General features: G+C 42.1%; 1 protein-coding gene and 1 pseudogene across 1 annotated transcript; both read right to left on the minus strand.

The window, feature by feature from the left end:
* Positions 1 to 548: 548 nt before the first annotated feature.
* Positions 549 to 3,223, minus strand: LOC129017522 (stearoyl-CoA desaturase-like). The gene is made up of 2 exons (XM_054458139.2): positions 1,874 to 3,223; positions 549 to 679 (listed from the first exon to the last, which is right to left on the minus strand). The coding sequence occupies exons 1-2, from the start codon at positions 2,919 to 2,921 to the stop codon at positions 549 to 551; spliced, it is 1,179 nt and encodes a 392-aa protein (XP_054314114.2). The 5' UTR covers positions 2,922 to 3,223.
* On the minus strand, positions 2,930 to 11,878 carry LOC129017523 (obg-like ATPase 1; annotated as a pseudogene).
* Positions 11,879 to 16,906: the final 5,028 nt, after the last annotated feature.

Below are 16,906 nucleotides of genomic sequence, written 5' to 3' on the forward strand. Positions count from 1 at the left end.
GTCCCTCAACCTCTCCATCTCATGTCCAGCAGTGGAGAGGAAACTGGCATCCCAACTAATTCCTCCTCTCCTTCAGAGTTTTTTCAAACATCCCTCTTTGGGAGAGAAATACTCTAATAGTTTAACGTTCTAAGCAACGTATATATGTATATATATTTTATGTTTGACCCGACTCCACCTCCTAAAATCCTTCCCTTTTTTTGGATGTTTGGAAATGCCACAGCCATCTTATTACTATGAGGGGAACAACCAATATCCTGAAGATGGCAGAGCAGAAAGAGGAAAGAACTGTGAGGAGCAGCTCATGGAATACTCAAAATTCTATGAGCTGCTGTTTTCACCAATTCTGGAAACACCCAACTTCAAGACTTCTTGATATATGAACTAAGAAATCTCCTTGTTATTAAAGAAAAAAAAAAAAAGAAAACCCTTCCCCAGCAGAGACCACTTTTACTACAAACTTAAAATGTCTCTTCTTTATCCTCGGCCTCAACTATATGTTGCGGCATTGAATTAGCATTGCCAAACACCACAGCCACTTCTTACCCCTAGCCAGGGTGGGGCTTGAAGTCCTCACCAGGTAGGCAGCTGCATGTCTGATCATGGCAAGAGGTTCCTCTTGCTTCGTTTCCCTCATCCTTACATTCATACATGCTAACTCTCTCCCCCGACAATTTACCTGCTTTAGAAGATTTGTGTCAAATGAAGTTGCTTTTCCATTCCATCTAGCAAAAGACTGGGCTGAAGATAATTAACAGGTAACTACCCAGAAGATTCTGTTTTATCTCTAGCTCAAGCCACTTACTTCAAAGCTCACAACAGCTCAAGGAAAGAGAGTTATCTGGAGCAAAGACCATTCGTTTTAGGCTACAGAAATGTTGTCTAGGCTTTGGAAGCTGGACACTGAACAAAGACTGACCAGCTGCTTGCCTGGGAGGCAATAAGAGAAAGGAGGGCGATAGCAACAAAGTGAAAAGGAGGACAGTGGGCCTAGAAGAGAGAGAGGATAAGAGAAGAAATAATATCAGCTTAGCATCATAAAGGCAGAGTTGTTGGCTTTCAATACTTTTGAATTTTAAAAGAATACTGTACTGGAATGGGTTAACATCATCATCTTTAGCATCCTGGTAGCATTATTCAGTAGTTAATAAACAGACATTAAAACCTCTGCCTGGCTGGCTTTTGAAAAAGGAACCTGAGGGACCCCAAACTCAGCCACTCTTGTAGTTTCCGTCTCCGGTTCTTTTTTTTTTTTTTTTCTTTTCTCTTTACTAGGTGTTAATATTCTTAACATGTGAGATACTCTGGTAAGTTAGGATGAAAAATATAGAGAAACCAATAAAAAAATGGATCAAGGGCATAAATATCCATTTCAAAAAAGGAAAAATCACCAATACAAATATGAAAAAAGTTACAATCAATAATTTAAAAATTGTCGATTAAAATATAATTTTTGCTTTTTAAGTTGACAAACATTTAAAAAATCACCAGCAATTTTCCATTTCCAGGGTGCACACTTTGTTATAAGGTGAGTAGGCTCTGGAAACCTCATGTACAGCATGGTGGCTATAGTTAATAGTAATGTATTGTATGCTTGAAATTTGCTAAGAGTATATCTTTTATTATTATTATTATTATTATTATACTTTAGGTTTTATGGTACATGTGCGCAATGTGCAGGTGAGTTACATATGTATACATGTGCCATGCTGGTGCGCTGCACCCACCAACTCGTCATCTAGCATTAGGTATATCTCCCAATGCTATCCCTCCCCCCTCCCCCCACCCCACAACAGTCCCCGAAGTGTGATGTTCCCCTTCCTGTGTCCATGTGTTCTCATTGTTCAATTCCCACCTATGAGTGAGAATATGCGGTGTTTGGTGGCCAAGATGGCGGCCTTGGAGACTTTCTTCCGGTCATAGGCCAGACCGAGGGCGGCCATGCAATCAATGAAGAACGTGGTGAAGTTGATGTGCCAGCGGTACTCACTGGCAGCGCAGTCATAGGGAAAGGAGTGGTGGTAGTTGTGGAAGCCCTCACCCACAGCTCCAAGTGAAACCAGGATATTCTCCCGGGGGCTAATGTTCTTGTCATAAGGACGATATCCGAAGAGGTGGGCAGCACTGTTCACCAGCCGGGTGGCATTAAGCACCACAGCATATTGCAAGAAAGTGGCAACAAACACGCTGTTTTGAAAAGTTTCACCCCAGAAACACCAGGGCACAAGCGTGGGCAGGATGAAGCACATCAACAGCAAGCCGTGTTTGTAGTACCTCCTCTGGAACATCACCAGTTTCTCGGCTTCTAGGTCAGACAAGTCTAGCGTACTGCCCTTCTCTTTGACAGCTGGGTGTTTGCGCACAAGCAGCCAACCCACGTGAGAGAAGAAAAAGCCACGTCGGGAATTATGAGGATCAGTATGTGTTTCTGAAAACTTGTGGTGGGCACGGTGGTCGTGAGCCCATTCATAGACATCATTCTGGAATGCCATTGTGTTGGCAATGATCAGAAGGAGCCGCAGGGGCAGCCGAGCTTTGTAAGATCGGTGGCTCCACAGACGATGAGCTCCTGCTGTTATGCCCAGGGCACTGACAAAATAGTAGAATACCCGCCAAAGCCAGGTGTAGAACTTGCAGGTAGGAATCAAAGTGATCCTATACAGGGCGCCCAAGTGTAGCAGAGACATAAGGGTGATGTTTCTCCAGACATATTCAACCCTGGGGCTTGGGCCTTCCTTATCCTTGTAGGTGGGGTCATATATATCATCTTTTATATCAGGGCGAATGTCTTCTTCCAAGTAGAGGAGCGTCGTCTCCAACTTATCTCCTCCATTCTGCAGGACCCTGGAGGGAGGCGCTGTAATGGTGGTGGTGGTGGTATAGGAGCTAGAGATATCGTCCTGCAGCAAGTGGGCCGGCATCTTGGCTCTCAGATGCCGGGATCGCTTTCCAGGGGCTGAGGCTCCGAGCGGAGTTCGGGGACGCCGGAGGACTGCGATTTCGAAGCCCGCCGGTGCGCGCTGAGCCGCGGCGCCTTGCACGCTAGCTGGATGTCGGCGCTAGCCGCGGTGCGTGGAGGTCCCCGAGCCGGGAATTTAAAGGCTAGAGCTGGCAACGGGTGACCGTGTCCGGTATTTCCTCAGCCCCCTTTTATCGGCTGCCAAGCAGGGGCAAAGTGAGCGGAGTTGACTGGCGCGGGCGGTCCCGCGTGGCGGTGAGGGCGGGAGGGGGAGGAGACAGAGGCTGAGGCTCCTGGCGACCGCAGCAGGGCGTCGGGGATGCTGCCAACACCGACACCACACCACCCGGCCCCTGTTTGTTTGTTTTTTAAGACAGGGTCTCACTCTGTCACCCAGGCTGGAGTGCTGTGGTGCCGTCATGGCTCACTGCAGCCTCGATCTTCCCGGGCTCAGATGATCCTGCCGCCTCACCCTTCCAAGTAGCTGGAACTACAGGTGCATGCCACCACACGTGACTAATTTTAAAATTTTTTGCAGAGACGGGGTCTGGCTATGTTGCCCAACCTGATCTTGAACTCCTGGGCTTAAGTTATCCTCCTGCCTTAGCCTCCCAAAGTGCTGAGATAATAGGCATTAGCCACCATGCCCAGCCTCAAGTTTTCAATAGCTACCTGTGGCTAGCGGCTACTGCACTGGATGACACTAGTCTAGTCTAGGGCAGAATCCGTGATACATGGACATTACAGATGCAAACGTATGATTTCCCTCCACTTGTTGTTTTTTTTTTGTTTTGTTTTTTGTTTTTTTTTTTGAGACTGAGTCTCGCTCTGTCACCCAGGCTGGAGTGCAGTGGTGTGATCTCAGCTCACTGTAACCTCTGCCTCCCACGTTCAAGCAATTCTCCTGCCTCAGCCTCATGAGTAGCTGGAATTACAGGCACACGCCACCACACCCGGCTAATTTTTGTATTTTTAGTAGAGACAAGGTTCCACCATGTTGGCCAGGCTGGTCTCTTAACTCCTGGCCTCAAGTGATCCCCCTGCCTCGTCCTCCCAGAGTGCTGGGATTATAGGTGTGAACCACCGCGCTCGACCTCATCAATCTCTTAAAGAGAATCCAGCTTTATTACTGCCAGTACATGACCAAACTGCTTCTATATTTGCCCTGGGAGAAATGGGAAATACTGTTAATTCATGAATAAAAACTTTGCAGAAAATTAGCCAGGTTTAATTTTCAAAAACTTCCCTCTTTGTTTGGTATATACCAGCTACTGAAGACTACATATACTAGGGAAAGTTTAAAATTAGGAAATGCTGATTTCTCACATTATGAATTTCTAAATCCTGTGAAGAAAAGCTTAAAGAGCTTCTGAATATACAGAAGTTCCATTTAAGGACTAGGTCCTCCTTGTAGATGCATCAAAATATTACAAATTCCAAACTGAGACTTAATTCTTAAGTGTGTTTTACTTGTTCTAAAACAATCTGCCCACAAACATAAAACTATAAGTAATAAATTGTTATTTTCCTCCTGTGGGAATCTTTAGTGTGAAAAAGTATTCTATGAAAAGAATTTTTTAAAAAATAAATTATATAATAAAAAATATGTACAAAATGGGTTACAGAGGACAGATTTGTATACGCACAGATAAAGATATGGAAGGTAACACACAAAACTGTTAACAGGGCCAGGCATGGTGGCTCATGCCTGTAATTCCAACACTTTGGGAGGCCGAGGTGGGTGGATTGCTTGAGGCCAGGAGTTCGAGACCAGCTTAGCCAACATGGCAAAACCCTGTCTCTACAAAAAAATACAAACAAATAAAAAAATTAGCCGGGCATGGTGGCACATGCCTGTAGTCCCAGCTACTTGGGAGGCTGAGGCACAAGAATCTCTTGAAGCCAGGAGGTGGAGGTTGCAGTGAGCCAAGAACGTGCCACTGCATTCCAGCTTGGGCGACAGAGACCCTGTCCCCTCCCCCCTCCCAAAAAGTGTTCACAGTAGTTACTACTGAAAAATGCGATTTAAGATGAACAACGTAATTTTACGTTTTTAAAAATTCCCTACTAATTTGAATATTTTTATAATAAATATGTATAACTTAAGAAAAGTAAAAAAATATAAAGAGGTATCATATTCAGATAGAGTCTGAGTTTTCATTAAACTATTTAATACATGAGTTCAATATTTGTCTAAAAAAGCAATCTCTAAAATTATGCATCGTAAGGTTGGATGTGGTGGCTAATGCCTGTAATCCCAGCTCTTTGGGAGGCCAAGGCGGGCGGATCACTTGAGATCAGGAGTTTAAGACCAGCCTGGCCAACATGGTAAAACCCCATCTCTACTAAGAATGAAAAATTAGCCGGGCTTGGTGGCCCACACCTGTAATCCTAGCTATTCAGGAGGGTGAGGCAGGAGAATCGGTTGAACCCAGGAGGCGAAGGTTGCAGTGAGCCAAGATGGCACCACTGCACTCCAGCCTGGGCAACAGAGCAAGACTCTGTCTCAAAATAAATCAATAAATAAATGAAATTATGCATCATAAAAGTAACTTCGGGTGTATCAATTAAAATAAAGACTTCAGGCTGGGCACAGTGGCTCAGACCTGTAATCCCAGCACTTTGGGAGGCCAAGGCAGAAGGGTTGTGTGAGCTCAAGAGTTCAAGACTAGCCTGGGCAATATAGCGAGACCCTGTCCCTACAAAAAAAAATAAGCCTGGCATGGCACTTCCTGCCTGTAGTCCCAGCTACTCCGGAGGCTGAGGTGGGAGGATTGCTTGGGCCTGGTGCTCAAGGCTGCAGTGAGCCACGGTTGCATCGCTGCACCCCAACCTGGGTGACAGAGCAAGACCCTGTCTCCAAAAAAAAAAAAAAGATTTCATAAACTTGCTGGTTAGACAGTATTAAAATTATTTTGTCAAGCTTTTAAATAACTACTCTCCATCAGTCTAGGAATTTAAAAAATCTTTGACTTTCACAGATTAAAACATAAAAAAAAGAAATATAAGCAATAAAAATATTAAATCAAAATAAAAAAAGAAAAAACAACAAAAAAAATCCAAGAGTGCTTCCAAGTTTAGCTTGCCTTCCACTCAGGTGGGAGAAAGTTCAAATATTGCTGATCCTCACAAAATATCAATAATTCGTATGTTTTCATAACTTACTCATTTTAATTCCTAACTCAGTGAGCAAGAATAGGAGTTCATTTCCATTAACTGACTGTGATTATTTAGCAGTCTGCGGTGCTAGAGAAAACATGAAAATCTAAAGCATATATATATACAGTTTTTGAGACAGTGTCTTGCTGTGTCACCCAGCTGGAGTTCAGTGGTGTGATCACAGCTTACTGCAGCCTCAGCCTCCCAGGCCCAAGCAGTCCTCCTGCCTCAGCCTCCCAAAGTGCTATGATTACAGGTGTGAGCCGCCATGCCTGGCCAAAAGCATATTTATTTAAAATACCACTGCTAGGCCAAGTACAGTGGCTCATGCCTATAATCCTAACACTTTGGGAGGCCGAGGAGGGAGGATCGCCTGAGCCCAGGAGTTCCAGACCAGCCTGGGCAACATGGGGAAATTCCATCTCTACAAAACAACAACAACAAAAAGCCATAAAAAACAAAAATTAGCCAGGCTTAATATAGAGATGATTTAAAAGTATTACAGGAGGGCTGGCCATAGTGGCTTATGCCTGTAATCCAGCCACTGGGGAGGCTGAGTGCAAGGATTCCTTGAGCCCAGGAATTTAGGACCAGCCAGGGCAACATAGTGAGACAGCTCCCCCATCCCCTAGAAATAAAAAACCTTACCTAGACATGGTGGCACACACACCTGTAGTCCTAACTACTTGGGAAGCTGAGGCAGAAGGATCCCTTGCACCCAGGAGTTCAAGGATGGTCCATGCACGCACTTCATCTGGGCCTGCCGTGAAATAGGCTGCTCCCTTCCTGCCTGACTGGAGGGGCTGGGGAGAATCCCAGCAGGGAGAAAGCAATCCCTTCACCCCAGTTGCCAAACAGAACCCCCCAACCCCTGGATTTTCCTTCTTCCTCCATCCCTGATGGTTCTGGCTTTCCCAAACTGCTTTTGATCTTCCGATTCCTCTTGGGTTGAAGCAGACCAGTATTTTTTTAACAACACCCCCACTCCCCACTTGTTCCTCCCCCTCCCCATGCTGCCAACTTCTTCTTCTTCTTCTTCTTCTTCTTCTTTTTTTTTTTTTTCAGTAGAGACGGGGTTTCACTGTGTTGACCAGGCTGGTCTTTAACTCCTGACCTCAAGTGATCCACCTGCCTCGGCCTCCCAAAGTACTAGGATTACAGGCGTGAGCCACTGCAACCTTGGTGTGATGTTTTGATACATGTACTACATGAACTTTTTTTCTTTTTTTTTTTTTTTTTGAGACAGAGTCTCGCTCCATTGCCCAGGCTGGAGTGCAGTGGCGTGACCTTGGCTCACTGCAACCTCCACCTCCCAGGGTCAAGTGATTCTCATGCCTCAGCCTCCTGAGTATCTGAGATTACAGACGTGCCACCACGCCCAGCTAATTTTTTGTAGTTTTAGTAGAGACGGGGTTTCACCATGCTGGCCAGGCTGGTCTCAAACTCCCGGGCTTGTGCCACTGAGCCCAGCCACCATGCCCAGCCAGAAATATGATTGGTTTTTGTTTATTGATCTTGTACCCTACAACATTGGTGTACTTGTTTATTAGTTTTTATATAATTTTTTATTTTTGACACATAATAATTGCACTTACTTATGGGGTACAGTGTGATTTTTTTTTTTCTTGAGATGGAGTCTCGCTCTGTCTCCCAGGCTGGAATGCAGTGGCGCCATCTCAGCTCACTGCAACCTCCGCCTCTTGGGTTCAAATGATTCTAGTGCCTTAGCCTCCCCAGTAGCTGGGATTACAGTTGTGTGCCACAACATCCAGCTAATTTTTGCATTTTTAGTAATGATGGAGTTTCACCATGTTGCCCAGGCTGGTCTCGAACTTCTGACCTCAGGTGATCCACCCACCTCACCCTCCAAAAGTGCTAGGATTACAGGCATAAGCCACCGTGCCCAGCCTCAAGGCAATCCTATCAAAACCCCAGTTTTCTTTCTTGCAGAAATTGTCAAGCTGATCCTAAAATTCAGATTAAAATACAAGAGTTGGCCACGCATGGTGGCTTATGCCTGTAATCCCAACACTTTGGGAAGCTGAGGCGGGAGAATTGCTTGAGGCCAGGAATTTGGGACCAGACTGGGCAACATGGTGAGACTCTCTACCAAAAACTACTACAACAAAATTAGAGTGGTGTGGTGGCTTGTGCCTGTAATCCAACCTATCTGGGAGGCTGAGGTGGGAGGATTGCTTGAGCCCAGGAGGTAGAGGCTGCAGTGAACCATGTTCACACCTCTGCACTCCAGCCTGGGTATCACGGTGAGACCCTGTCTCTAAAAAATACAAAAACAACAAAAAAAAGGGAACCTAGAGCAACCACTGAAAAAAGTTGTTAAAAAGTAAAAAAAAAAAAAAAAGAAGTACAATGAATATGCTAAGAAAAAAATAAAAAAAAAAGGGAGAGAAAAAATGAAGTCTTATAAAATGGTCAGTTAAAACTACAAAAGGAAGAAAAATAGTGAAAGAAATACAAGGGACATAAAATAGCCAAAACAACCTTGAGAAAGAACAAAGTTGAAGGACTGGCACTTCCTGATTTCAAAACAGCACTGTATTAGTCCAGTTTCATACTGCTATAAATAACATTCTGAGACTAGGTAATTTATAAAGGAAAGAGGTTTAATTGACTCACAGTTCAGCATGGCTGGGGAGGCCTCAGGAAACTTACAATCAAGGTGAAGGGGAAGCAAGGCACCTTCTTCACAAGGCAGCAGGAAGAAGTGCCAAGAGAAAGGGGAAAGAGCCCCTTATAAAACAATCAGATCTTATGAGAACTCACTGTCATGAGAACAGCATGGGGAACTGCCTCCACGATTCAATTACCTCCACTGGTCTCTCCGTTGACACATGGGGATGATGGTGATTATGGGGATTACAATTCAACATAAGATTTGGGTGGGGACACAAAGCCTGACCATATCAAGCACAAAGCTACAGCAATCAAGACAGTGTGGTACTGGTATAAAAACATTCAACATTCATATAGATCAATGCAATAGAATTAGAGCCCAAAAATAAACCCTTATATTCATGGTCAACTGATTTTTGACAAAGATGCCGAGAAAATTCAGTGAGAAAGAGCCTTTCAATATATGGTGCTGGGACAAGTGAATTGCAAAAAAATTAATTTGGACTCCTATGTCACACCATACATAAAAATTAGCTCAAAATGTAAGAATTAAAACCGTACAACTTGTAGAAAAAATATATAAGTAAATTAAAAATTTTTATATATTTATGTATTTTTGGAGACAGGGTCCCACTCTGTCACCCCAGGCTGGAGTGCAGATGTGTGAACATGGTTCACTATAGCCTCCACCTCCTGGGCTCAAGCAATCCTCCCATTTCAGCCTCCTGAGTAGCTGGGACCACAGAAATATGCCACCATGTCTGGCTACTTTTCAATTTTTTTTTTTTTTGAGACGGGGTCTCACTATTTTTCCCAGGCTAATCTTTAACTCCTGGTCTCAAGTCTCAACCTCCCAAAAGTGCTGAGATTACAGGTGTGAACCACCATGACCCCCCAAAGTAAATTTTCTTGGGTTACAGAATGGTTTCTTAGACACAACATTAAAAGCACAAGCAACCAAAGAAATAAACAGATAAACTGGAATTCATGAAAACTGAAAATTTTAGTGCTTCAAAAAATACCATCAAGAAAGTCCAAGTACCCACAGATTGGGAGAAAATATTTGCAAATCATATATCTGATATGAGACTTATATTCAGAATATTCTAAAAAACTCTTAGGACCCAATATTAAGATAAAACCCATAATTGTTTTTTTTAAAAATGCATCTGAAAAGACATTTTTCCAAAGAAGATATACAAATGGACAATGAGCACATGGAAAGATGCTCAATGTCATTAGCCATCAGAGAAATGCAAATCAAAATCAAAATGAGATACTACATCATTCCCGCTAGAATGGCTATAATCAAAAAGATAGATAACAAAGGTTAGAATGTGGAGAAATCGGCACTCTCATGCACTGCAACTGGGAATGCTAAATGGTGCAGCCACTTTGGAAAATAGTCTGGCAGTTCTTCAAAAGGTTATCATATGACCCAGCAACTTCATTCTTTGTACATATACTCATGAAAAATAAAAACATATATCCACATAAAAACTTGTACATAAATGTTAATAACAGCATTGTTCATAATAATCAACACAAGAACAACCTAAATGTCCATCATCTGGTGAATGATTAAACAAAATGTGGTATAACCATACGATGGAATATTATTTGACCATAAAAAGGAATGAAGTACTGATACATTCTGCAACATGAATAAACCTTGAAAGCATTAAGCTAAGTGAAAAAAGCTGGCTGGGCATGGCGGCTCATGCCTGTAATCCCAGCACTTTGGGAGGCCAAGGCAGGAGGATTGCTTGAGCCCAGGAGTTTGTTTTTTTGTATTTTTTTTTTTCAAATATTTTGTTGAGTGCAGACATCTGGAGTACTGTAAAATATGCATTATCTTTCTTCTTTGGTTGTTGAGGTGTGTTACATTTGAAGAAGATAATATCTCCATCTTCGACAATATAATTTCTGTCTTGTTGTCTGTACTTTCCAGCAGCCTTGACTGCATTTTCAGAACCTTTCCATTTAAAATCTTCGTATTTCATTACTTCAGCCATAATGAATCTCTTTTCAAAATTTGTATGAATCTTTCCTGCAGCCTGAGGATCCTTAGTCCCTTTCCAGATGCTCCATGCACACGCTTCATCTGGACCTGCAGTGAAAATGTATTCTAGTTGGAGTGCTGCAGACCCAGCCTTAATGATCTTTGGCAAAGCACTTTGAGTTGTGTTTGCTTCCAGTTACTTCGGTCTCTCCTCAGCACTCAATTCTTGCCAAGGCCCCACTAAAAGGAATGACAAAGGCACCTAGGTCATACTTGTCCACCCACTATTTAATTTATTTTTATTTTTATCAACCATTTGTTTTTCTTTCTTTTTTTTTTGAGACAGAGTCTCGCCCAGGCTGGAAGGCAGTGGCACAATCTCAGCTCACTGACACCTCTGCCTCCCAGGTTCAAGCAATTCTCCTGCCTTAGCCTCCCGAGTAGCTGGGATTACAGGCACACACCACCATGCCTGGCTAATTTTTGTATTTTTAGTACAGATGGGGTTTCACCATATTGGCCAGGCTGGTCTTGAACTCCTGACCTGGTGATCTGCCCACCTCGGCCTCCCAAAGAGGATTTAATTTTTTATCTCCTCCTCTCACAGCCACCTTTTCTAGTTTATCTGTAATGGACCCAATCATTTCCTCCTCTTTAAGCTGAAGCTCTCCATGTATTATTTCTATATCTCCAATAAGATCTACCCTTCCTTCAACATGTGTCATCACCATCTTCAAAAGTACGTGTTAGTTGAAAGATGCCATCACAGGCATTAATATGAGATTAAAAAGAAAAAAAGCATTCCCCAGGCCCTGCCCATTGTGAGCGCCTTTCACAAGGCCAGCAGTATCCACTCTATTTAGAAAGGCAGGAATTTTGCTTGCTGGTTTGTGGTACTGGCAAAGAAAGTCAAACCTTTCATCTGGCACAGGTACTCTACTCTTATTAGGATCAATGGTGCCGAATGGGAAGTTTTCTGCTGAAGCCTGACTATTGGTTAGTACATCGAAGAAAGTAGATTTTCCAACATTTAGCAATCCACCAATACCAATTTTCAGTGAAGTTCCAAATCTTCCAATGATTGGGGGTGGTTTAATTCCATCACCTCCCTCTTTTCAGGGCATCGTGCTCAGCCTTGGCGATGACACAGGGTCCCAGCGGCTGCGAGAGAAAGGTCCTACTGGCAGCCAGAGGCGGGGAGGAAGGAGGAGAGAATGCAGGCCCGGCCCTCCGCCGGGCCCACGCACCTCGGCAGCGGTGGCCACGGCAGAACTGGAGGGCCGGGCCCCGAACGGCACCTCGAGCCCAGGAGTTTGAAACAAACCTGGGCAACATAGTGAGACCCTGTAGCTAAAAGAAAAGGAAAAAAAAAAATAAGAATGCTTGTGATTTTTGCACATTGATTTTGTATCCTGAGACTTTGCTGAAGTTGGTTATCAGCTTAAGGAGATTTTGGGCTGAGACAATGGGGTTTTCTAGATATACTATCATGTCATCTGCAAACAGGGACAATTTGACTTCCTCTTTTCCTAATTGAATACCCTTGATTTCCTTCTCCTGCCTAATTGCCCTGGCCAGAACTTCCAACATTATGTTGAATAGAAGTGGTGAGAGAGGGCATCCCTGTCTTGTGCCAGTTTTCAAAGGGAATGCTTCCAGTTTTTGCCCATTCAGTATGATATTGGCTGTGGGTTTGTCATAAATAGCTCTTATTATTTTGAGATACGTCCCATCAATTCCTAATTTATTGAGAGTTTTTAGCATGAAGGGTTGTTGAATTTTGTCAAAGGCCTTTTCTGCATCTATTGAGATAATCATGTGGTTTTTGTCTTTGGTTCTGTTTATATGCTGGATTACATTTATTGATTTGCGTATATTGAACCAGCCTTGCATCCCAGGGATGAAGCCCACTTGATCATGGTGGATAAGCTTTTTGATGTGCTGCTGGATTCTGTTTGCCAGTATTTTATTGAGGATTTTTGCATCAATGTTCATCAAGGATATTGGTCTAAAATTCTCTTTTTTGGTTGTGTCTCTGCCAGGCTTTGGTATCAGGATGATGCTGGCCTCATAAAATGAGTTAGGGAGGATTCCCTCTTTTTCTATTGATTGGAATAGTTTCAGAAGGAATGGTACCAGCTCATCCTTGTACCTCTGGTAGAATTCGGCTGTGAACCCATCTGGTCCTGGACTTTTTTTGGTTGGTAAGCTATTGATTATTGCCACAATTTCAGCTCCTGTTATTGGTCTATTCAGAGGTTCAACTTCTTCCTGGTTTAGTCTTGGGAGGGTGTATGCGTTGAGGAATTTATCCATTTCTTCTAGATTTTCTAGTTTATTTGCATAGAGGTGTTTGTAATATTCTCTGATGGTAGTTTGTATTTCTGTGGGATCAGTGGTGATATCCCCTTTATCATTTTTTATTGCATCTATTTGATTCTTCTCTCTTTTTTTCTTTATTAATCTTGCTAGCGGTCTATCAATTTTGTTGATCCTTTCAAAAAACCAGCTCCTGGATTCATTTATTTTTTGAAGGGTTTTTTGTGTCTCTATTTCCTTCAGTTCTGCTCTGATTTTAGTTATTTCTTGCCTTCTGCTAGCTTTTGAATGTGTTTGCTCTTGCTTTCCTAGTTCTTTTAATTGTGATGTTAGGGTGTCAATTTTGGATCTTTCCTGCTTTCTCTTGTGGGCAATTAGTGCTATAAATTTCCCTCTACACACTGCTTTGAATGCATCCCAGAGATTCTGGTATGTTGTGTCTTGGTTCTCGTTGGTTTCAAAGAACATCTTTATTTCTGCCTTCATTTCGTTATGTACCCAGTAGTCATTCAGGAGCAGGTTGTTCAGTTTCCACGTAGTTGAGCGGTTTTGAGTGAGATTCTTAATCCTGAGTTCTAGCTTGATTGCACTGTGATCTGAGAGACAGTTTGTTACAATTTCTGTTCTTTTACATTTATTGAGGAGAGCTTTACTTCCAAGTATATGGTCAATTTTGGAATAGGTGTGGTGTGGTGCTGAAAAAAATGTATATTCTGTTGATTTGGGGTGGAGAGTTCACAAGCATTCTTATACATCAATAACAGACAGACAGAGAGCCAAATCATGAGTGAACTCCCATTCACAATTGCTTCAAAGAGAATAAAATACCTAGGAATCCAACTTACAAGGGATGTGAAAGACCTCTTCAAGGAGAACTACAAACCACTGCTCAAGGAAATAAAAGAGGATACAAACAAATGGAAGAACATTCCATGCTCATGGGTAGGAAGAATCAACATCATGAAAATGGCCATCCTTCCCAAGGTAATTTACAGATTCAATGCCATCCCCATCAAGCTACCAATGACTTTCTTCACAGAATTGGAAAAAACTACTTTAAAGGTCATATGGAACCAAAAAAGAGCCCGCATCGCCAAGTCAATCCTAAGCCAAAAGAACAAAGCTGGAGGCATCACACTACCTGACTTCAAACTATACTACAAGGCTACAGTAACCAAAACAGCATGGTACTGGTACCAAAACAGAGATATAGATCAATGGAACAGAACAGAGCCGTCAGAAATAATGCCACATATCTACAAGTATCTGATCTTTGACAAACCTGACAAAAACAAGAAATGGGGACAGGATTCCCTATTTAATAAATGGTGCTGGGAAAACTGGCTAGCCATATGTAGAAAGCTGAAACTGGATCCCTTCCTTACACCTTATACAAAAATCAATTCAAGATGGATTAAAGACTTAAACGTTAGACCTAAAACCATAAAAACCCTAGAAGAAAACCTAGGCATTACCATTCAGGACATAGGCATGGGCAAGGACTTCATGTCTAAAACACCAAAAGCAATGGCAACAAAAGCCAAAATTGACAAATGGGATCTAATTAAACTCAAGAGCTTCTGCACAGCAAAAGAAACTACCATCAGAGTGAACAGGCAACCTACAAAATGGGAGAAAATTTTCGCAACCTACTCATCTGACAAAAGGCTAATATCCAGAATCTACAATGAACTCCAACAAATTTACAAGAAAAAAACAAACAACCCCATCAAAAAGTGGGCGAAGGACATGAACAGACACTTCTCAAAAGAAGACATTTATGCAGCCAAAAAACACATGAAAAAATGCTCACCATCACTGGCCATCAGAGAAATGCAAATCAAAACCACAATGAGATACCATCTCACACCAGTTAGAATGGCAATCATTAAAAAGTCAGGAAACAACAGGTGCTGGAGAGGATGTGGAGAAATAGGAACACTTTTACACTGTTGGTGGGATTGTAGACTAGTTCAACCCTTGTGGAAGTCAGTGTGGCGATTCCTCAGGGATCTAGAACTAGAAATTCCATTCGACCCAGCCATCCCATTACTGGGTATATACCCAAAGGACTATAAATCATGCTGCTATAAAGACACATGCACACGTATGTTTATTGCCGCATTATTCACAATAGCAAAGACTTGGAACCAACCCAAATGTCCAACAATGATAGACTGGATTAAGAAAATGTGGCACATATACACCATGGAATACTATGCAGCCATAAAAAATGATGAGTTCACGTCCTTTGTAGGGACATGGATGAAATTGGAAATCATCATTCTCAGTAAACTATCGCAAGAACAAAAAACCAAACACCGCATATTCTCACTCATAGGTGGGAATTGAACAATGAGAACACATGGACACAGGAAGGGGAACATCACACTCTGGGGACTGTTGTGGGGTGGGGGGAGGGGGGAGGGATAGCATTGGGAGATATACCTAATGCTAGATGACGAGTTGGTGGGTGCAGCGCACCAGCATGGCACATGTATACATATGTAACTTACCTGCACATTGCGCACATGTACCATAAAACCTAAAGTATAATAATAATAATAATAATAAAAAAAAAGGAGAAGAAGAAGAAGAAGAAGCAAAAGAAGCCAGTCACTAAGGTCACATAATTGTGATTCCATTTATATGAAATGTCTGGACTAGGCAAGTCCACGGAGACACAATGTAGATTAGTGATTGCCAGGTCCTGGGGGAATGAAGAAATGGGGAATGAATGCTAAAGGGTATGGAGTTTTTGGGGTTTTTTTTTTGGTTTTTTTTGGAGAGAAGAAAATGTTCTAAATGGACAATGGTAATGATTACACAACTCTGTGAATATACTAAAACCCACCGAATTGTGTCCTTTAAAAGGGTGAAGTCTATGCTATGTGAATAATAAAGCTGTTATTTCAAAAACACACTTGGGGTTTGTTGTCTGGTACACAGAGGTGACTTTCAGATTTGTGCTGGTGGCAAGAGGGGAAAACAACTGCAAGGACAGCAACTGCTGCTAAAGAAACACCAGCCGTTTCTAATTTTACACTGTCCTATATTTTGCTGTGAGTTTCGTAGCTTTCGATAATGCTATACTAGAGGCCAAAACAGAAATGCCTTTTATATTTTACGATAACAGATAAACTGGGAAATAAACTCACCCATTGCTTTTTTAAAAAGCAATGAGCTAAAAACAACACAGATGTAAGTGGAGCTTAAATAAACCTTTGCTTAGTAAGATGGATATTTCACAAGACAGGGAGAGTTTGGTAGTAAAAATAGTTTAAAGTGTTACATTATTTTAAAAAGAATTTTGTTTCATTTACTGTAGATGGCCAGACATCATTTAAAAACATATGGTAAATCTGTTGGGTAGTAAAAAGAAATGACATCTTTTTCCATTTTCTTATTCTTTCCAGTTTATCTCTTTATTATAAATCATTTTCCATTGTGGGAGGATATTAAATTTAAATCAAACTGAGGGGGAAAAAAGCAGTACTTACGTTCATAAATTCATGTTTTTCTTAGTATTGCTGCCTCTTACAGCCATTTTATGAAGAATACTATGGCCTGAGTAGTTAATATTATTTAAGATTTTTCAAATTGGTCTATTCCTGGATCTAAACAAATTGGAAAACTGGAAGTTTCTTTTCTTTTCTCTTTTTTTTTTGAGACAGAGTCTCCCTCTGTCACCCAGGATGGAGTGCAGTGGCACAACCTTGGCTCACTGCAACCTCCACCTCTCAGGTTCAAGTGATTCTCCTGCCTCAGCCTCCCGAGTAGCTGGGATTACAGGCACGTGCCACCATGCCTAGCTAATTTTGTATTTTTAGTAG

This window comes from Pongo pygmaeus, chromosome 19 (genome assembly GCF_028885625.2).
Source record: "Pongo pygmaeus isolate AG05252 chromosome 19, NHGRI_mPonPyg2-v2.0_pri, whole genome shotgun sequence".
Taxonomy (NCBI): domain Eukaryota; kingdom Metazoa; phylum Chordata; class Mammalia; order Primates; family Hominidae; genus Pongo; species Pongo pygmaeus.